This window comes from Erpetoichthys calabaricus, unplaced genomic scaffold (genome assembly GCF_900747795.2).
Source record: "Erpetoichthys calabaricus unplaced genomic scaffold, fErpCal1.3, whole genome shotgun sequence".
Classification (NCBI taxonomy): Eukaryota; Metazoa; Chordata; class Cladistia; order Polypteriformes; family Polypteridae; genus Erpetoichthys; species Erpetoichthys calabaricus.
The window spans coordinates 1-22,500 of NW_026261662.1; the positions used below are offsets into that span (position 1 = coordinate 1).

General features: G+C 38.8%; 1 protein-coding gene across 1 annotated transcript; it reads right to left on the reverse strand.

Annotated features, from left to right (window-relative positions):
• Positions 1–269: 269 nt before the first annotated feature.
• LOC127526492 (sulfotransferase 6B1-like) lies at positions 270–15,146 on the reverse strand. Its single transcript, XM_051922036.1, has 4 exons — positions 14,942–15,146; positions 12,282–12,376; positions 11,666–11,822; positions 270–412 (listed from the first exon to the last, which is right to left on the reverse strand). The coding sequence occupies exons 1-4, from the start codon at positions 15,144–15,146 to the stop codon at positions 285–287; spliced, it is 585 nt and encodes a 194-aa protein (XP_051777996.1). The 3' UTR covers positions 270–284.
• Positions 15,147–22,500: the final 7,354 nt, after the last annotated feature.

The following is a 22,500-nucleotide window of genomic DNA, read 5'->3' on the forward strand; positions in this document are numbered from 1 at the left end:
CTCCATATAAAGGAAAAAGTAGTTTCAAAAATTTAATATGTGAATTCTACTTCCTGAAGACTTATAGATTACAATGTTTATAGGCATCTGCGTGCCAGAGTAACACTTTTTCTTAATATAATTATGCAGTAAACAACATGTAAAGGTCATAAATAATAACAATCACTGCAACTATTTTTAATGGTATTATTTAAAAATCATTGTACCATGTAGTTTAAAAACAGAGTAAGAACCATTTTTCCAAAATATAATATGATCAATACAGAGGATTTCCCTTTGTACATTCATTTACAATATTCATCATATTTCAGAAGGTCTCCGATCTTTGTTCCTGCAAGGTGCTTCTCAAATTTGTCATCTACAGCCTTGCTTTGTTCTTCAGTCAAACAATTTTTCCAGTCACCAATGTCACCTGAGTTGTGGAGAAGATACAATTTTATAATTAATCTTAATTTTACAACACTTTGATTAACTTTTACAATTTTATAACACTGATTCATCTCATTAGTTATCTTTTTAGGTTTACAGAGTAAAAAACATTTGCAGATTTAAAAATGTATTCAGTGAAACATCACAGCAAAATGACAAACCATTTTATGGATTTTATTATTGGCAATAATTTTTTGTTAAATTAGAGTTGATTTCAGTACATTACATTAATATTTATATTAGACAAATTTCTCTTTTTCTCTTGCCTGGCAGCTCTATCCTTAGCATCCTTCTCCCCAATATACTCAGCATCTCTCTTCTGCACATGTCTAAACCAACGCAATCTCGCCTCTCTGACTTTGTCTCCCAACCGTTCAACTTGAGCTGACCCTCTAATGTACTCATTTCTAATCCTATCCATCCTCGTTACACCCAGTACAAATCTTAGCATCTTTAACTCTGTTACCTCCAGCTCTGTCTCCTGCTTTCTGGTCAGTGCCACCGTCTCCAACCCATATAACATAGCTGGACTCACTACCGTCCCGTAGACCTTCCCTTTCACTCTTGTCGATATCTGTCTGTCACAGATTACTCTCCTGACACTCTTCTCCACCCATTTCACCCTGCCTGCACTCTCTTTTTCACCTCTTTTCCACAATCCCCATTACTCTGTACTGTTGATCCCAAGTATTTAAACTCATCCTCCTTTGCCAACTCTGCTCCTTGCATCCTCACCATTCCACTGACCTCCCTCATTTACACACATGTATTATCTTGTTTCTACTGACCTTCATTCCTCTCCTCTCTAGAGCATATCTCCACCTCTCCAATATCTCCTCATACTGCTCCTTACTATCGCTACAGATCACAATGTCATCAGCAAACATCATAGTCCATGGGGACTCCTGTCTAATCTCATCTGTCAACCTGTCCATCACCATTGCAAAGAAGAAAGGGTTCAAAGCCAACCCCTGATGTAATCCCACCTCCATCTTGAATGCATCCGTCACTCCTACCGCAGACCTCACCATGGTCACACTTCCTTGTACATATCCTGTACAGCTCTTACATACTTCTCTGCCACTCCCGACTTCATACAAATCCACAGCTCCTCTTGGGGCACCCTGTCATATGCTTTCTCCAGGTAACCACAAAGATGCAATGCAACTCCTTCTGACCTTCTCTATACTTCTCCTCAACACCCTCAGAGCAAACATCGCATCTGTGGTGCTCTTTCTTGGCATGAAACCATACTGCTGCTCACACTAATCATCACCTCACTTCTTAACCTAGCTTCCACTACTCTTTCCCATAACTTCATGCTGTGGCTCATCAATTTATACCCCTATAGTTACAATAGTCCTGCACATATCCCTTATCCTTAAATATCGGTACCCGTACACTTCTTCTCCACTCCACAGGCATCCTCTCACTTTCCAAGATTCCATTAAACAATCTGGTTAAAAACTCCAATGCCAGCTCCCCTAAACACCTCCATGCTTCCACAGGTTTCCATTTTTCATTCTCTTCATAGCTGTCCTTACTCCTCCTTGCTAATCCGTTGCACTTCCTGATTCACTATCTTGACATCATCCAACCTTCGCTTTCTCTCATTCTCTTCATACATCAGCCTCTCAAAGTTCTCTTTCCATCTGCTCAACACACTTTCCTCGCTGTGAGTACGTTTCCAACTTTATTCTTTATTACCCTAACCTGCTGCACATCTTTCCCAGCTCAGTCCCTCGTCTAGCCAATTGGTACAGGTCCTTTTCTCCCTCCTTAGTGTCTAACCTCTCATACAACTCATCATATGTCTTCTCTTTAGCCTTCACCACCTCTCTCTTCACCTTGTTCCTTACCTCCTTGTACTCTTGTCTACTTTCTGCATCTCTCTGACTATCCCACTTCTTCTTTGCCATACTCTTCCTCTGTATACTCTCCTGTATTTCCTCATTCCACCACCAGGTTTCCTTTTCCTCCTTCCTCTCTTCCAGATGTCATGCCAAGCACCCTTCTTGCTGTCACCCTTACTACATCTGCTATAGTTTCCCAACTGTCTGGTAATTCTTCACTACCACCCAGTGTAGTCAGTAAACTTGTGAAATTTGTTGGATAACACTAAAACTAGAGGGATATCAGACACTGAGGAGCAAAGGAGTTATGAAAGAAATGTCTTCACTCTTTCAACTTGCGAAACATTTGTTACAGATTCTGCTATGTGGCAGCATGATTAAAATCTTGCTTAATATTTGAGTTTCATTCTATTCCTTTAACAATGCTTTTGTACTTATACCACAGAGACTTGATAATGCATGCAATCAACAGTGCTTTTTAAAAAAAATGTTTTTAGTTCACAGCCACTTCTGCTGAAACTGAAACCCTTCCCTTTTGAGCATAGAAAGGCCGCTCTGTACATAAAAGATATTATTATTATGTGTCTGACTGCCATTATTTGGACAAATGATAAGAAATGGAAACGATGTATCCCTTTAGCAATGGCTGTACCTGAGCTAAATTGGAAAAACACATTCTTAGCTTATAGAATGAATATGCTGCCATCTTTCTAATGTTTGGTAGGATCCATTATTTTACTAGATTAACTAAAGAGTGGCTACCATCTATTTCTGCTATGGCAGTTCCCTACTTATGATACTGTATTATTAAAGAATAAACACTCCAATATTGTAATTTATGAGATAAATATTTTTATATTATTTATCTGTTGTTAGTAATATGTAATCTTAAAAATGATAAAGAGCTCTTATTTCAAAGACAGTTAAACCTGACCTATGACCACAAGCTTAAAGTCAGTTGGGTAAAACATAGCCATCTTCTGTAGGCTTGTGTGCACCTTTGCTGACGAATATACTTATCTAATGATTGTACTTCTGTATGTGTAAGGAGTGGTGTGGTGAAACAGCTTCCTCATAGTTTTAGTGTCCTGGAGCTGAAATCCTGGCCTAGTAAATGTCACTCATATGATCCATTTACAGTTGCTGATTAACCTAATCTGCACATTATTGGTATGTGAGAGGGATTAACCTATGCAGAGAAAACCTGCATGGACACATTGAAAAGTCCAAACTCTACACTGACTTGAAATGAGTTTAGAACATTGAAGCCAGGAGGCATCTGCACCAGCTACTACATCTCAGTATCACCCTGCAGTTGCAGGTATTTTTGGGACATTGCCCAAAATGGGTACTGACTATGCAACTGTCTTATACTCTCTTCATTTTGTTCTTAATTTTTATTCTAAACCAAAAAGCAATTTTGAAGGTGGATGGTCAAAGTTTCATGATAGTTTATGTTTCATTGTTAAAGCAACAATGTTAACATACCTTGAAGTACTTAGAACACAGTGGTATGGGGTTACAATTATTTTATAAACCTTATTGAGTGCCTAAGGGCTGCTAACAAGTATTTTTGTATTGTATAAAGGAATTATATTACTAAACAGAGTTTTTACTGACTTCCTGACAGGCAGAGTGGTCATCCTAGCACCCTTATTAACTGGCAGTGAGCCTAGATCTGATTGTATAGGACAGAACTGTCCAACTCCAATCAAGGACAGCAGCAATGGCTCCTTTTCCTGCCACTTTCTTAATCAGGGACCAGTTTCTGCTGTTAATTGCCTTAATTTCCCTTCATTTTAATTGCCTTATATTTTAAGCTACTGAATTGCTTTTTATTCTTAAAATGGCAGTCAAACAAAAATGAGATGTGAAGTGAGTGAATGGATAACCAGCTAAGTTGGGGCCTCAAACTCCAACTTAATTCCATTCCAACTATTTCTTTAATTAGAATCTAATTATTGATGTTGTTATTTAATCCATTATATAATTCCATTTCTTGTTACTTGTACTTTCATTCTGCCACACCAGACATTTTGAAAAAAATTGATTTTCTTGTTTTCTAAAACCACTATCAAAATGTTTTTGGACATGAACAAATTAACATTTACTGTGACCTTCACCTTTCTTTATCTTTATATATAATACACTACCATGACTGTCCATTTGTCTGTCCAGGATTTTAAGTCACCTGTAGTTCGCAAACCGTTTGACCTATTGACCTGAAATTTGGTACAGATTTACTTCGTGATGTCTACTATCTGCTTTCGGGGTGATGATTGATCTCCAAGGTGATTCCTCTTTTTATTTATATTTTTTTTTTACGGTAGAAGCAACCCTCGGGAGCGGCCAGCAGGGTGGCCGTGTGGCGCATGTGTACGGGCCCTGTTCTCATCCCTACCACATTCGCCATCACTTCCCCTACCTCTTCATATCTTAAATCATTCTTGAGGCAGATTGAAGACTTAAGTGCCAGCTTAAGTGAAAAATTTATTAATGTTATCATGCAGTGCGCCATTACTGGTTTTCAGATATTGTATGATGGACACAGGTTAGCAGGTCATGTGTTAGCTCATTTTGTGTATAATTATTGTTTGGCTGCTAATCAAGGGAAAAAGAAACAAAGAGTCAGAGTCTTAAATACTGTAGCAAGTCTATAAAACATTAAGGCAAAAGAAGTTAATCAGAAGCTAAAACAGGTCACCAATTAAGAAAAGGATTATAATGAAAATCTACAGCCATAGTAGCCCTCCAGGGTCGAAGTTGGACACTCCTGCAATAGAATGTCCTATAAATGTCCAAAACTCAGCCATATATGGTGTGTACAGACACATTCAAAGATTTGCCTTTGGCAAAATGCAGCAATTGTTGCCCTGTTGAATCTGACTATGTGGCTGAAAATGTGGCATTTGAAAATGTGGCATTTGAAGGCTGAAGTTTTTATGTGGCTTGTTTTCTCAAGTGCTGCAGAGAAAAGCCAAGTAAAATGACACCTTTTATTGTCTAACTAAAAAGATTACAATATGCAAGCTTTCGAGGCAACTCAGGCCCCTTCTTCAGGCAAGATGTAATCAAGTGCTGCAGATAACACTCCTTTACTCTTGGCCAAACCTGTAACAGGGTTTTTGAAATCCTTACTTTATCTGCTCCATTTCTACTTTTTTTAATTTACCTACATCATTTCATATTCAATGTACTGAATATTAAAGATAATGTTTACTTAAAGCTGTACCGGTGTGTCTCTAAGAAGACCAAAAGCCATTTAATTCATTTCACTTTAATGGTAACATACTCATTCTCTTTTTCTTATTGACTATGAACTTTCAGCTTAACTCTGTCTCTTGTATCTCTTATCTTGTCCTATCAGTTGCTTGACATTTGTATCTTTTAGAAGTAACAGAGAAGCCGCTAAGCTGCTGAGTCATGCAGGGTAATATTTCATTTGGAGTTTTGCATGCCTGATCCTGTGTAGACCTTGCTATGGAATCACTTACATGTAAAAGCCACGTTTATATGGGCATTATCTTTTTCAACTGCTTTACCTGTTTTGTTATTGTTTTTACAATGAGAATAATTAATAACAATAATTCTTTGCATTTATATAGCACTTTTCTCTCTACACAAAGTGCTTTATATAATGAGTGGGAAGCTACTTCAACCACCATTAATGCAATGCACATTTCAAGTCTATTTTCTGGCAAGAACCTGTCTTCATATTTGTATCAGATACACCTGCAAGAAAAGAATTTAATGTTTTCCCAAGTCACATTTCTTTCCTACATGTAGTAATTGGTTAAATCAGTTCAAAAACAAAGTAAATTTGTCAGTGTTATTTTAACTCTTTAAGTGTTAAATGAACTTTGGTCCTGTCCTGCAGAGTGTTAAAAATTCACTTTGTAAAGTGTTACATTTTCAAGTGTCGCTTTTGTTCCACTTTGTGTTTGACTCTAACACTACACTACATCAAACAATGTAAAAAACATTTTACAAAACAAAACATCTATATAACACTGACACTATCCGACTCCCTAAATGTTAAATAAAAATGACTTTGACACTACTTTAACTCCCTGGAGTGTACACAGTACAAATCTATTCTGTATTGTTATGCATTAGGCAGCTGGGTATTTACATGTAATTCACATACATTATGGAATGATATGCATTGATAGCTGTGTGTTAACTTTACATAAAGTACTCTCGAGGTTTGTGATAGCACGAAAAGCTTATGATTTGTTATGACTAAAAAAAAAAAAAGAATCTCTCTTGTTAAAGTTGTTACATTCAAATCAAGCAATCAATCATGACAGACACAGATTACTCACTTTAATATTTCCAATAATAGTTAATGCCTCAAAAATCATACAGAAAGTAACGGTGGATAGCCACTCAATGCCCATCATATATAAATGAGCAGAGTTTAATATTATCTTGACTCCACAGTTTAACTCCAGATTTGAACATCAGCACTGAGGGGCATTTTACTCTTTTGGTTTTAATTTTGCACAGTTAGTGTTAAAAACAGTTAACACTGTGACTCAAGCACTATCATTTTTACTGTGGCAGAGCCTATTCTGTCAGTGTCAATGATAGTCTGTTATCGTGTCTACACAAACACAGTCACTAACTCAAATCAGGGCAGTAAAGACTAGCTAATCCTCATGACGCCATGTCGATCAATGAATTGAGGAACCTCTCGTGGGTATTGAAAGAACACACAGTCCAGATTACATCAGCTCAGTGCTAGCTGCTGCTACACAATCCTCCTCAGTCAGTCACAGTTATATTTTTGTGTTACTAGATGCTAAGACATTTATAGTTTTTCTTTGTACATTACTAAGTTTGGAGGAAGGGCTATGAACTGACACCCTCAACTAATACTGTCATCCTTGTTAAAACAAATAAAAATAGACTGTAAAAATTCTTTATTGTTTATCCTGTTAATCTTTCATTTAAAATATTAACACAACTGTAACCTTTAATTGAAGTAAAATAATTAGGCAACACTTAGGCACTTAATTAGGTAGTTAATTATGCAAAAGTGCATCTATTCCTCATTTACTATTATGTAACAAGACCTTAGCATGCACTTCTTTCGGTCTTCTTAACACTTACAAAACATCGGTAAAGTGTTTATTCATTTCTGTAATGTGACCTACTAACAAAACTTCACTCTCTTAGGTGGCTTAACTGAGACACATTTCTTATGATATTACAAATTTAATATAAGACCTATAAATCCTTTACATTAACAAGTAATTTTACCATGATGCCAATATGTCACACTGCACAGAGATGAATAACTTATTTACTGGTATTTTGTAAGTGTGATGAAGAACAAAAGAAGCCTTTGTTAAGGTCTTGTTACAAAAGAGTAACTGAGTAACAGATGAGTAATAGATGCATTTTTGCAGTACCTAAACTTAAGTGTTACCAATAAATAAAAGGAAAAAGAATGTTTCATCATGAAACAAACATTTTTCTCAAACATATGTGTGCCACAATTTTTTATTTATTTTAAATAAATTGATCTGAGTGAGTAGGAAAACTTAAATGGTCAATCACGACTTCCTTTTTACTGGAATATAAATAAGAGCTGACACACAGGACAAATTTCTTTAGTCATCCATCACATTGAGAAAGACCTGAAAACACAGTAATGATATGTGACAAAAGGTTGTTGAATTGCACAAAATCGGGAAATAACAATAAGAAATTAGCTAAATGGTTGAAAAAAATGCTCATTTCCATTATCCGGACAGTAATCGGTAAGTTTAAAGCAACTATAGATGTTAAGAATTGGTCTGGAAGAGGATGGAAGATTGACCCCATGCACAGTAAGGAGGACAGTTCAAGTGACCAAAGAATCTCCTAGGGTCACAGCTGGAGATGTTAATTGGGTCTTGGGGTCAGAAAGTCTCCAGAACTGCGATCAAACATCGCCTACATAAACACAAGTTGTTTGGGAGGGTTGCCAGAAAAAAGCGTCTGCTGTGAAACAGCAAACTCAGGCATATTCAGCTTGACAAACATTACTGGAAGTTTCACTGTGGCACGGTTGTATGGGTTTTTTTTTTCTGGCAGAATGATTTACATGCATAGTTATTGAATTTCATAAAATTGCAAGGTATTCTGCATAAAAATGAAAACATCAGGACACCAACAGACCGTAGGCTATATAGAGACTAAATTGCATTTAAAATCTTTAAACCTCAACTATAATAAAGTGAACAGTCATACACTTTAAATTTCAATTTGTTCAAAAAGCAAAATGAACAAAAAGCAATTGAAATTGCAAGTCATAACAAATAGTAAAAATGCAAACCTACATTATATTGACCTAATTAATGAATAGCTATCCCATACAGTAAATGCGCATCATTTTCTTTCTTAATGTTAATATTCATCTTGGTTAAAAAATCATACTATACAGAATTAATACTTAAACGAAATGCATGGCTAAGAACTTATAAATGAACACTAAGCAAGCAGGAAGACTGTTGCTGTAGTGCAAAGATGGATAGCAGATATCAAGCTGAACTTCCCTTCTAACTAAATGTGAATGCAGTCGTATTCTCAATAAGCCATCCAGGCTCAACTTTGGAATCAGAAAAAAATCCAGCAGATGTCACCAGAACACTCAGATATTAAAATCTCTGGCAGTGCCAAAGATTCTGATTGGTATGGGTGGTATGCCTGTAGATCAAAATTCTGCTCTGACTGAATGCATTTATTGGACAGAGCTGCTCTATTTGAAAGATTGTCAACATAGTCTAAGTCAATCTTTTGTAGCCCTCTTCAACCAGTAGAATAAGTGTATTGTTGACAGAACAGATAATTTATATTTGCCAATACAAATTGGCATACTGACATTAATGCTTGTATGGTATTTGTCATCATGTACCCATTGTTTGTGAGTTAATTTGCATAAATAATAATAATAATTCTTTATACTTATATAGCACTTTCCTCACTACTCAAAGCGCTCTCCATGTAGGGAGGACCCAGGATGTGAACCTGTCTTTGCTAAGTTAATTCATTTTTCTTCCAAGTAAATAAAGGAATAAACAATTACAGAAAGAGGGTCAATACATTTATTTTGTTACTCAGCAACAACTGTAAGAACAGGATTACACAGTTTGTCATTGTCTCACCCGATGAATCCAGACTAGGGTTGCATGGATTGGTGGAGCCTATCCCTGTTAGCACTGGGCACAAAGCAGGAACAAACTCTGGATAGTGTGCTAGTCCATTGCAGGGCGAACACACACGCACACACACACACACACACACACACGCACACACACACTAAGGCCAATATAGTGTCACCAGTTCATCTAACCTGCAGTGGGAGGAAGCCAAACCACAGGGAGTATACCCACACAGACACGAAGAGATGTATTTTATTACTGTTAAAAGTGATTTTTCAAAAATATGAAAGCATTAGGATTAAATAATCATGCAAATAGTATATTTTCTTTTTTTTTGCTTAAGATTTTTTCCAACATAAACAATGTCACATAAAATTTGGCTTTCAGTGCTTTGAAATAGAAATATTAGTGAAAACAAAATTTCAGTTTTGTAATTTTTTATTCAGTAATTTTAGATTGAAAACATCTATCTATCTATCTCTATCTATCTATCTATCTATCTATCTATCTATCTATCTATCTATCTATCTATCTATCTATCTATCTATCTATCTATCTATCTATCTATCTATCTATCTACTGTATAGGGGTTGTATATATAGTGTTATTGGTAAACACCCTCTTGGCATCTTTGAACACCAAGAATAATGACAAAGACATGAAGCTGGTCTCGGTGTGGGGTATTAGTATTAACTGAAAGACATAAACGCAACTTCTCATTTAATATTTAAATGTTGCAATGCAGGTCTTCATTTCAGTCTTTGGCAAGATCTTCTCTTTACCCCCATGTTTCAAGATATTCAGTATTCAAGAATATTATCCTGAATTCTAAAAATCCTAACCATCAAAATATGACACGTGTGCACCACTCCAATGTCACCTCTCGCTAACGCTATGCAGTACGCCTGCTCAGTAATCCTCATTGCCAGCTCTGCCACATTAAAAGCCCAGATATGTTTTATATATGTTTTGGAATTGTTTGTCAGTATTTACATTCAGACCTGCAATTCTATCAATCAATATCTCTATTTGTGGGTTTATATATGTGTAAAATGGTTCCCCTCTTGCCAATTTATAATTCTTGTCTGAAACCTACAGTATATGAAAAAATGTTTCTGTGACATGTTCTTGTTATTGCTTAGTAATAAAATCTGATCATAAAAAAATCCTTCCATCCATCCATTTTCCAATCTCCTGAATCTGAACACAGGGTCACGGGGGGTCTGCTGGAGCCAATCCCAGCCAACACAGGGCACGAACCAATCCCGCCGCAGGACACACACAAACACACCCACACACCAAGCACATACTAGGGACAATTTAGAATCTCCAATCCACCTAACCTGCATGTCTTTGGACTGTGGGAGGAAACCGGAACGCCTGGAGGAAACACACACAGACACGGGGAGAACATGCAAACTCCATGCAGGGAGGACCCGGGAAGCGAACCCGGGTCTCCTAACTGCAAGGCAGCAGCGCTACCACTGCGCCACCATGCTGCCCTCATAAGAAAATACAATGGTAAAAGAAAACAAAAACAAAAGACATAAATGATTGTCACATAATGTAACATAATAAAGAGATAGCTGACAAACACTTCGGCCTTCCCTCTTTATTTATCTACACACTAACCATTTCAAAACCTTTCCATTGAAAACAATAGTGTTATACTACTCTGTATATTGATTCACATTTTTCTGTCTTCAACAAATCTCCTGTTTTTAAAGGTTCATTTAACTGCTTTTGGGTTGTGGGAAGTTTAACATTTGTATTAGATCTTTTTTAATGAATACAGAACATTCAGAGTTCCATGAGCTTACTTTATAAGGCATGTTGTAAATATGATAGCTTTTGTAACATATTACATATAAATTGCATTTTTCGTCACTCTGCTGATTACACAGCTTGAATACAGGCAAAGGCAGTAAGCAGGTTTTTTTTTTCATTCATCCATTATGTGAGCCTGCTTTTTTCAGTTTAATTTTTGCATAGTATTGGACACAGCAAGGACCATCACACACTTCACACTTCACACTGGGTTAACATACAGGCTGTAATTTAAACACAGTACAAGTCTGAGATGTGGAGGAAACCGGAATTCCTGGAGAAAACCCACAGAGACATGGAATGGTCCAGTTTGGTTTCCCGGACCTTAACTGAAGCAGTATTAACATATGCCACACCAAACAAATATTTTTAAAAAAGAACAGGAAATTAAAAAATATTTGCTACCTTTCCTGAATAAAATATTGCCCATTTCACCATGAGTATTCATAGAGTTTTCCTTCATTGATTTAAACGTACTCATACTGCATATTGACTGGATCTGCTCGTCAGTAAGTGTGAAATTCAAGAACTTGGCAATTTTCTTAATTTCTTCAGACATGTTCTGGAAATAAATGAAAAAAGCAGATTATTGAATTTATAATTGATTTGCCCAAAACAAATTGATTGGCAATGATATGATTGTTCAGTTTATAATAAACAAACTCAAAACTGTGCAATCCTTTTCAGGATTGAGAAGAAACCAGACCCTGCCCTAGTAGCATTGAACATGAGGCAGGAACCAACTCTATATGGTCTGCCAGTCCTTCTGAGGACCCATCCATCCTCTTGAGCCTAATTTACGATTGCATGTAATTCAGATATGGGAGGAAAGCTAACACGGACAAAAAGAAAATATGCAGGATTTAAACCAAGGATTCTGGATCTAAGAAGTAGCAGCATTAACCTTTGTGCCATCCTTTTAAGGTTATAAGTTGTCTAAATGTTTCCCATTCATTAATAACAAAATGTATTCTTTTTTCTTTGGAGAATAAAACAACAAATAAAATGGAAAAGTGCTTACTTTTTTCAGCTCTTCGTATATTACGACGAGTACATTTTCATCACTGACCTTCTTGTTCCAAGCTGATATGTAGTCAAAATAGGAGCCGTAGAAAGCTGCATAGACAATAATAAGGCAGGAAAATGAAAAATACACTCAATACCAATATTGGTTGAAGTATTGGCTTATAATGCAAAACAATTCTTGTGAATGTTATGATATTAACTAATAATAAATGAGTAGCACAACTTATATATTCCAGAAATTTATTTTTAAAGGTTACAAACAGTAACCATGAACCAAGAAGTCATTTAACCAACATAAACATAAAAAATTACAATGTTCTAAAAAAGTGTGCCATATAGTCTGTGCTTACTGTAATAGTCAATCTTAAAACGTTAATGTTAAATTTGACATAAACATTTGCTTAAAAAGAAGTTTTTAGTTGCAGATAGTTGCGTAGTTAATGGAAGATTCTTTTATCTCCTATAAACTAACATGTAACAGAAATTCTCAGCTCTATCTTTAATATATTCAAACTAATATATTCAACGAGGCAGTGCAGTAAATAGCAGTAGCTGACTCCAGCATCTCTGTAAGTAAATAACCAGCATTGTAGTGACAAATAGTTATAAGTAACAGAAACAATGATTCCTTAATAGTGAAGAAAAAGGTAGCAGCTGACTTCAAAATGGTAAAGAGAAGAGCTCAGTTGCATGTAAGCAGGCAACCAGAATTAAGACACAGATTAAGTAAAAGTGGCTGTAGGAGAAGACAAGAAGTTAACTAGCAGCGGATACTCAGTAAGTTCTTCTAGATGGAACAGTTCTTAGTGATCAAGAATGTAGAGCAGTTAAGAGGGCAACAGCGTAAGGGTTCAGTAATGTGAAGGAATAGAAACTATGAGTGGAGAGCTTTTAAGTAAGGAATTAGAGGAGATCAAAATTAAGAGAGCAGACAAAGAAAAGTAAAGTTAACCTTATAGAAGGAGAAAGAGCAGGCAGTCAAGGCAGAGAATATTACAGAAGCTTAGGAATTGTTAAATAACTGCTGCAGTTATTTAATCAATTTTTGTTTAGCTTAATTTTTTTTTATTAGTTTTATCATTTAAGTTAAACATCTTCCTTTTAATTAAAAAACAAAGGTGAGCAGTTTTAGTAATCCAAAGTCAAATTTTAATAATGAGGTCAGTGCAATGCAAGTCTTCTTGGATGCTGGACTTTTCAGAGTCTTCAATGAGTGCTACATCTGCAGGAGATGCCAGCTGATCCAGCACTTCAAGCTCTGGGACACTGAACTGGAGGAGGAGTTGGCTGGCCTACATTGTGTTAGAGAATTGACAGACTTAGCCCAGGTGTCCTTTAGAGAGATAGTGTGCTCCCCTAAAGTGGCACCAGAGGAGATTCCAGGCCAGACAGGTAGAGATAGGTGGGTTATGGTTTCAAGGCGTAAGCTAAAAGGTGCACATTGTCCGGGTGCATCAACCCCAGAATTGGAAGTGTCACACCATTTTCAGGTGATTCTGAAGATTCTGAAGTTGTAAGCAGGCCTTAAGAAGTCTCAATAATCCACCCCAAAACCAGTTTGCAGAAAAAGACAGGTAGTGATACTTAGGTACTAAGTTGTAAGGGGGATTGAAGCACAGCTTTGCTCCAGAGAGAGTATCACATGGTGTGTTGCCTTCTGGGTGCATAAGTGGGAGACCTCCTTGGAAGGGTTGATAGGCTCTTGGTCAGAATGTTTGGGGAGGTCCAGTTATTGTGGTCCATGTTGGAACAAATTAAACACATAAGGGTAGTCTATCAGTTCTGCAATCCAAATTTAAACAGGTGCCAGGCTGAGGAGCAGAACTGAGAAGGTAGTGTTCTCTGAATGTCATGCCAGTTCATTTAAGATTGAGGAGATCAGAAGGCTTAACACGTGGCTCATATTTTGGTGTAGGGTAGAAGGGTATAGGTTTAAGTGGCATTGGGACTCCTTTTGGAACAGATGGGAAGTATTCTGTTTCGACAGGTTACATCTGAACTGAAGGGATGGCAATGTGTTGGGGAGGTGAATAAGCAGGTCAGTCAATGATTGTTTAAATTAGGTTATGGGGTGCAGGGAGTTTAGGACAGGCCAGGTTTAGAATTGTACATTAAGGAAAAAACTATGGTGTAAACATAATAATGCATAGTAATGTAAATTCTAATCTAACGTTGAAATGCAAAAGTAAAATGAGTAACACAAAAAATAGCTTGACTTAATGCTAGAAGTCAGCCAGTCATTGTCCAACCCGCTATATCCTAACACAGGGTCACGGGGGTCTGCTGGAGCCAATCCCAGCCAACACAGGGCACAAGGCAGGAACCAATCCCGGGCAGGGTGCCAACCCACTGCAGGGCACACACAAACACAACACCACACACACAAGCACACACTAGGGCCAATTTAGAATCGCCAATCCACCTAACCTGCATGTCTTTGGACTGTGGGAGGAAACCGGAGCGCCCGGAGGAAACCCACGCAGACACGGGGAGAACATGCAAACTCCACGCAGGGAGGACCCGGGAAGAGAACCCAGGTCCCCAGATCTCCCAACTGCGAGGCAGCAGCTCTACCCACTGCACCACTGTGCCGCCCATATCATATTCCACCCCCCCAAAAGAGAAAAAAAAAATCTATATACTAAAGGTAGTCACATAGTCTTACAAATAGGCAAGTCGTTTTTGGGCCATAGGAGGCCAAGCAAGCTCCTACAGCAAAAATTCGATCTGAGTGTGTCAGCAGGTCAGCAGGAGTTGGAGTAAGCCTTCCAGGCATAGGAGGATCAAAGACAGAGGAGGAGGATGGTACATGAAGGCTTGGGTTCTGAAGCTCGGGTAGATTTGGATTTTGAGTAATCATATTCCTGTCCTCCGGTAGTGGCCGGAAAATTGAAACAGCTGGTTTTGATGTTGGTGGCACGGGTGAAAAAACAATCTTCCAGTAAAAAAGTTGAAGGGCCTAAACAGCGCATAACATGGAGTGGTGCTGACCAAAAGGGCAACAATTGTTATGTCTTCGGGGTCTTCTACACTTACCCAGTCATGCAATTGTATCTGTTGAGAATGGGCATGGTGAGGTGATCCACCATCTGTTTCATTCTGGGTTGCTTGCTGTTAACAGAGGCCTGTAAAGCTGAGGTAAGGTTTGTCATGGGGCAATCACTCAATGTGTCCAAAGGAAGCTGCAACTCCCGTCCCTGCATCAGTGAAGCTAGGGAAACACCTGTGGTAGAATGTGGTAGAACGGGTTGTTCGATAATGAAGTAGAGTTTCCAGCAGTGCTGTGTGGAAGAGAAATCCCTGGGTTAGATGTGCACAAATACCATTTTTTAATGTCTTACTGAAGCATTCTACACCACCATTTGCCTGTGCATGATAGAAAGCAGTATGAATATGTTTCAGTCCTCTTTCAGATAGGAACTCATATGAGGTAAACTTTAGACCATTGTCTGTGGTGATAACATGGGGCAGTCCCCATCGAGCAAACAAATTACGTAGAATGTCTATTACAACTTTTGACATAATGGTGCCCACAGAAAAAACTTCAGGCCACTTTGAATGTAAATCGTAAACCATTATAACCTCTGGTGATGTGGAACATCATGCAATTCTCCACAAATGTTAAGCTGGAGAAGTTCCTATGGATGAGAATGGATGGATGGCAGGCAAACTTGTCTTACCACTCAAAACGTAGGTTTCACAGTCACGGACAAGGACTTCGATGTTCCGGTCAATACTCTGCCACCATACCCATTGGCAACACCACTGCTTAACCTTGACAATGCCAAGACAAGACATTGCCCCTGAGTGGTTCTGGAATAACAGCACCGTCTCCGCTTGGAATGCAGTAATTATTCCAAATACACAACTCATTTTCCACTCTAAAATAAGGCTCCAGATCAGGGGACACTCTGGAAGCCCATTTGTTTGTGATGTAGGTATAGAGGGGTTGTGAAAAGGTGGTCATTGTTGGAAATTTCTTGCAGTTCCTGAAGGGAACCAATATCTTGAACGGAAGAATGCGGTAGTTATACCAGATCTGCTTTCATGTCTTGGTCTAATTCTACAACTGTTTGTACAGTCATTGAGCATGACACCATGTCAACCACTGCATTTTCTCTCTGAGCAGCAAACACTAAATTGAGGCATATATCATGAGTTGCAGTATCCTTGCCATGCAATATTATGTCATCCGGGTACACTATAACACCAAGGATGTTTTGCATGATGGTGTGCATGTTTTTTGAAGACATTTAGGTGCTGGAGAGAGTCCAAAAGTCATCCATGTATAATGGGAGATGCCTGTGTGGGTCACAAAAAGCAGTTAAATTCTTTCTGTCAGGATTCACAAATCAAGCTTGGAAAATACTGTAGAATAATTAAAAACCGTAGTAAGTTCCTCTGTTGATGGCAACAGATATTTATCTGGCACCACAGCTTTGTTCATAGCTCAAAGGTCCACAGAGACAAAAAGGCCACCAGATTTCTTTTTCACAATTACTAGATTTGAGTCCCGCTGAAATGAATCCACAGGTTTCTATTATGCCAGACTCCTACATCTGCTTGAGTTCTGCAAGCACAATCCCATGAAGTGCTAAAGACACCTTGCGGAGTGAACAGAGGAATTAAGCAATGACTGGTGTGTGAAGGAGAATAGTCAGCCAAGGCCATTAAAAACAGGAGGCCATTTTTGCCCAGGATGGAGAGACCAACAGAATGTCAGTGCCTTTGTTGTCAATAAGTGAAAAATCAATGTCTAAAAATATATCTAAGCCCATAAATTTGGAACCTGTAGCAGAGATGTAAAAGGAAAAGTGGTTAAGGGCTTATTGCCATAGTGTACAGTCAAACAAAGAATTCCAACAACTGTGATATCAGTGTTCCCATATTCCCAGGGTGGCTTGGTTGGGAGCTGAAGGGAAAAATGTGAGAAAAAGATCTGATATGTATTTCAGTTCAATAAAGAAACTTAGTGCGGTGTCAGTTAGCAACTTCAGGCAGATGTCTTTCAAGTAAACCTGACAGACTCTGAAATTATTCCGTTTGCAGTTGACTGCATGTATTTCTGTTAAAGGCAAGGCTAGATGAAGATCGTGCATGCTGAACTGTTTGCTGCGATGCAAGTGTAGATTGGCAGCACGTGGAGAAGTGATTCATTTTCTGTTATTTTCTATACCTCTGACCTCATGCTGGGCAGACAGGCACTCCTATCTCATTGTGTATTAGCAATACAAATGCCACAACTTGACTGCGTATTACTGATGTGCAAAATTATTCTTGTTTGCGATATAATTCATTTCATTCAGCTCACCAAAAATGATTAGAATCTTTGAATCACTGATTTATTCACTTCAAAGCAACAACAAGCTATATTCTACTTTAAAATCTACAAATCTGTAACAACTTTAACCACCAAATAATATAAACAATATAAAAAGCAAACAACAAAATAAGTAATTCACACATAATATATAATAAGCAAATAAGCAAACATTTTTATATCCTAGATGTCAAAAGAAACACAACATGTGAGTGCTTACATCTTTTCTGACTAAAAGTAATTGATTTCAATTTTGGATTAATCTCTCACAATTGCCTTCTTTTATATTCCATTCTTTGTTATGCAATCTCCCTTACATATATCATCAATTAACTGAACTGATGTAATGTACTATACTGTGAGTCTCTTGTCTGTAATTAATTCCTCCGTTCAGTACATGAACTGATTCTTTGGTGAACCAGTTCAGTGTACTGTACTGTGAGCCTCTTGTTTACAGTTTGTGAGCGAATTACAATGGTTTTACAGATCAGTAGAGGCATGTGACGATGTGGTTTCGCTGCATGCTCCCATCTTCTGTCTGGGAGCTCTTGAACCCTGCACCGTCGGTAATGTTATCAGTAAATCGGTAATGTTACCGATGAGCTCACAGTGAGGCACAACAATGGAGCAAAGGGATGATGTAAAAGTGCAAAAGTGCTTTTATTAAAAATAAACAAAACAAATGTCCAAACAATTAAATAGTTAAAGTGCAGTGCTCTCCAAAAGTCATTAAATAAATAATCCATAAAACAAAAGGGGCGGCACGGTGGCGCAGTGGTAACGCTGCTGCCTCGCAGTTAGGAGACCTGGGTTCACTTCTCGGGTCCTCCCTGCGTGGAGTTTGCATGTTCTCCCCGTGTCTGCGTGGGTCTCCTCCCACAGTCCAAAGACATGCAGGTTAGGTGGATTGGCGATTCTAAATTGGCCCTAGTGTGTGCTTGGTGTATGGGTGTGTTTGTGTGTGTCCTGCGGTGGGTTGGCACCCTGCCCGGGATTGGTTCCTGCCTTGTGCCCTGTGTTGGCTGGGATTGGCTCCAGCAGACCCCTGTGACCCTGTGTTCGGATTCAGCGGGTTGGAAAATGGATGGATGGATGGATAAAACAAAAGTGAAGTGGAGGTTTAAAACACTATAGAAAAAGTCTTTTAAAAACAACAAGGTTAAAACAATGCTGGAAGCAGTACTTTAAAAAAACAACAAGCCCGGTAACCTTGTGCCTGGCGGCTCCCCTGCTTCTCACGTCTGAGCTTCTCAACAGGGGAGTCGCCCTACCTGCAGCTGGCTTTCTCTCCACTGTCCTACTGGTCGGTTCGCCTTACACGATCCCTGGCTCCGTAGGCTCCACCAAACAGTGACTTGGGATTCCCCAACGACCAGGGCTCTCATGCTGGGGAATCCAACATCCCAAGTCCCGACTCCCACTGCCTTCCGCGGCCTTATGCAGAGAGTCATCAGCCTTCCGGTCACTCCCGCTCTTCACTATAAACTCAGCGGGAGCGACCACTACGACTACTCCCCGGGTGTTGGCCCAACACCCAGGCTTCCTGCTCATCTGCACACGAGCCTGCACTCACTCACTCGTCGTCTCTCCTCCGCAGCGGCTTTCTCTTCCTGCCTTCTCCTGCAACCTCCGTTTCTTTCAGTGTTTCTTTCTCCTCCCTTAGCTGCCTTGTGTTTCTATTTATCGAGGACGTGGCAGTTATGGCAAATCAATAGCCCCGAGAACAATCATGGATGCGGACGGTTTCTCACTTGTGCACTTAGGTGAGAAACGCCCACATCACGAATCATCCTGGGAGCTGCTTCAGCCACACAACCACCACGCCCCCTCGCTAAGCTGCGAGTGCTGTGATTATTTATTAAAACTGGCCTTTTTGACCGGAGCTGTGGACCCGCAACACCACAGGGAATATTAGTTCATTCAATCAATCAGTGTACTGAGACAGTCATAGTCACTCAGTCAGAGTGAACCTATCAATAGGAGGTGCTGGAAGTCATCTACCAAGTCAGTCTTTGGCTAGTTATCGTCATCAATGTTTTTCTGAAAAAATGTACTAATAGGCTATTTCCTGAAGACAGCAGCCCTTTAACTGAAGTTAAGATGATTGCTCCGGACTGTCAAAGAATGCAATATAAAACATAGTACACACTGTGTATGCCTTGAAAAGAATTGTTCTTTTGTATCTTTTTTGCATTTGCTCAGAGACCCAGACAAGTACAAAAATGTAAGCTGTTCATTCTTTGCACATTACTTCTGCGTATTATATTCTGTCTGCATAAACTGGACTGGAAAAGTGGCATCAAGGTCAGCAGAACTCACTTGCATGTTCAATGCCAGAAGATTGTTTACTCCAGCTTCGCGAATTTTGCTGCTGCAGCGTGCTGCATTTTTAACTTGGACAGCATTGTCATTTGCATGATTTAATGTGAGATCATCTGCCTCCAGCAATACTCTGTCCCAAATCTAAGGGTTATTAGTCTTTTCAATCAATTGATCAAGGGGTATCTTGTCTTGTAAACTGCTGAATCTGCACTGCCCAGCTAAACCGCAAAAGTTAGTGATATACTGCAGGAATGGCTCACCTGGGGCCTCATGTATAACGCTGTGCATAGAATTCACAGTAAAACATGGCATACAGGCAAAAGCAGAAATGTGCATACGCATAAAAAATCCAGATGAAAAAACTGTTTACGCCAAGTTCCATGCACTTCCCCTTTACAAATCCCAATGAGTGTGAAATTTAATGCACGTGCACACTCCTACACCCCCACCCTGACTCCTCCCAGAATTTCACATATTTTAATATGCAAATCAATATAAATATCACCTTCTGTATGGTATTTTGTTAAAAGATAATGACAAAATTACATGAAAAAGGACAATTTCAGTGAATGTGAAGTGGAGGCAAGAAAAAATGTACTATTTGTTGGCTTAAGCAGTGGTATAAGCAAGGAAAGGAAGCTATGGAGTGATACAGCATGGCAGAGACACTTGAAAGTTCAAGTTCAGAAAATCGAACAGTCACAGTTGCCGAAATAAATAAGAAGGGGTCAGATATCAAAGTCAAAGTGAAAGTCTGTTTCAGACAATATTACAAACGCTGACCCCCATACCAATGAAGTGACTTCATGTGGTGATGGTGCTGCTGTGCCCAGCACATCTTCAGACACTGGCTGTGCACACACCACTGCCCTAGAAATCACTGGGTGACCATTTGGCTGCGTGCCGACGGATGCTGTTCTGGAGACACAAAATGCAATAGTGGATTCTGTAATAGATGTGGCCAATTAACTAAGGGAATAAAGGCTATGTGATATTGACCACAATTTAAATGAACTGGTTAAAAAATAAATGCTGAATCTGAATATCTGTTTTTACATTCTGTTAATTACATTCAAACAAAGCTGTAATGCTGTCCAATTTGGCTGATCATTTGGTAGGTCAGGGTCAGGTTCATCATACCACATCTCTTCAGGTACAGGCAAGCTGTGACACGCTTTCAGTGGACTATAAAACAGCACTTTAATAGAGTGGAAATGCATTCTATTTACATAAGCAAATTCATTTTCTGAAGGTGCCGTTATAGCATAGCATTGGCTCCGAGCGACACAACAGATCGATTCTCTTCTCTTTATATAGCTATTTGAGGTGACTCGCTATTTTTAAAATAACTGCTGGCTTTTGACGCACTAGTTGGAAAAAGCACCTGCGACTGTATGTTGTTATAGGTTTTCCAGCTATATATGATGTATTGCCAGCTCATTCTTTTGATGATTCATCCCTGGCTGATGTAACTTGTCCAGCGCAGCTGACCACTCTGATTACATTTTGAAAAGTGGACTTTGCTGCAAATTACACTTTGATGTTTCGCAGTTCAACCAAGTGTAAAGAAATCTTACATATCTGGATGACAAGCGGATAATACCATCCTATACAGCTGGCATGGCGTGACTCTGTGATGTTTGTGAAATACCCAATTGGTCAGCAAGTTCATGTTGAAAAGCTCCTGTGGTTAAAAACCCAAGGGTGGATAGAACTTACAAAGGGTCAGGTAGAGCACAATTCCTCAAAGTCTGTTTGTAAAGCTGGTGCCAGTTCAGCATACAGCTCCAAGAAGATAGCTCTTGGAAACCGAAATTAACTTAGAAACCAGTCATCATCATCATCTATAAATATGCACTCTCTTCTATTTCTTCCATTTGCGATACCTTCTGACAATGCTAAATCAGGTATGGTAGTTGGAATAGTTTGGTCATTCCATGCATCATTATACTGTTGCAGAATGATTACAATCAAATGAATTTAATTTGTGAACGGTATGCAATTAATTTTGGTATATTTGATAAATCCTGCGTCATTGATGTGAATATTTAAAAGAAACTTAAATGACACAGAAACAGTAGCATTGCTTTGACGCTGGGTGCTGCCAGTTTGCAAAACTGAGCAGAAATGTGCGTAGACAAGGTACGGGGCTACCATGAAAATGTGCGTGGCTTTACGGCAAGTTTAGCTTTTATACATCTCAAAGTGTGCGTGGAAACGGCGTATGCAACATTTTTGTGTATACGCACTGTTATACACGAGGCCCCTGGAAACCGTGCATGATGGCGAAAGATCAGATGGGTTCTGCATTTGAGCTGACTGCAGCAGAATATGTTTGCGAGTGTCAGAGATGTCTCTGAGGTCCAACATCTCCAAATATGTTTCAAACCTCTGTTTCCAAGCCCTCCATGGAATAGTGAAAGTAAGTGAAAATAATAATAATAATAGTAATAATTCATGGGACACCAGAAGAAAAGTGAAGGAAAAGCCTTAAATCTTACTGAATTTGTTCACTTCCAGGCCAATAATGTTCCCAAGTATAGATTCATATTGTCAAATTGCATACATATTG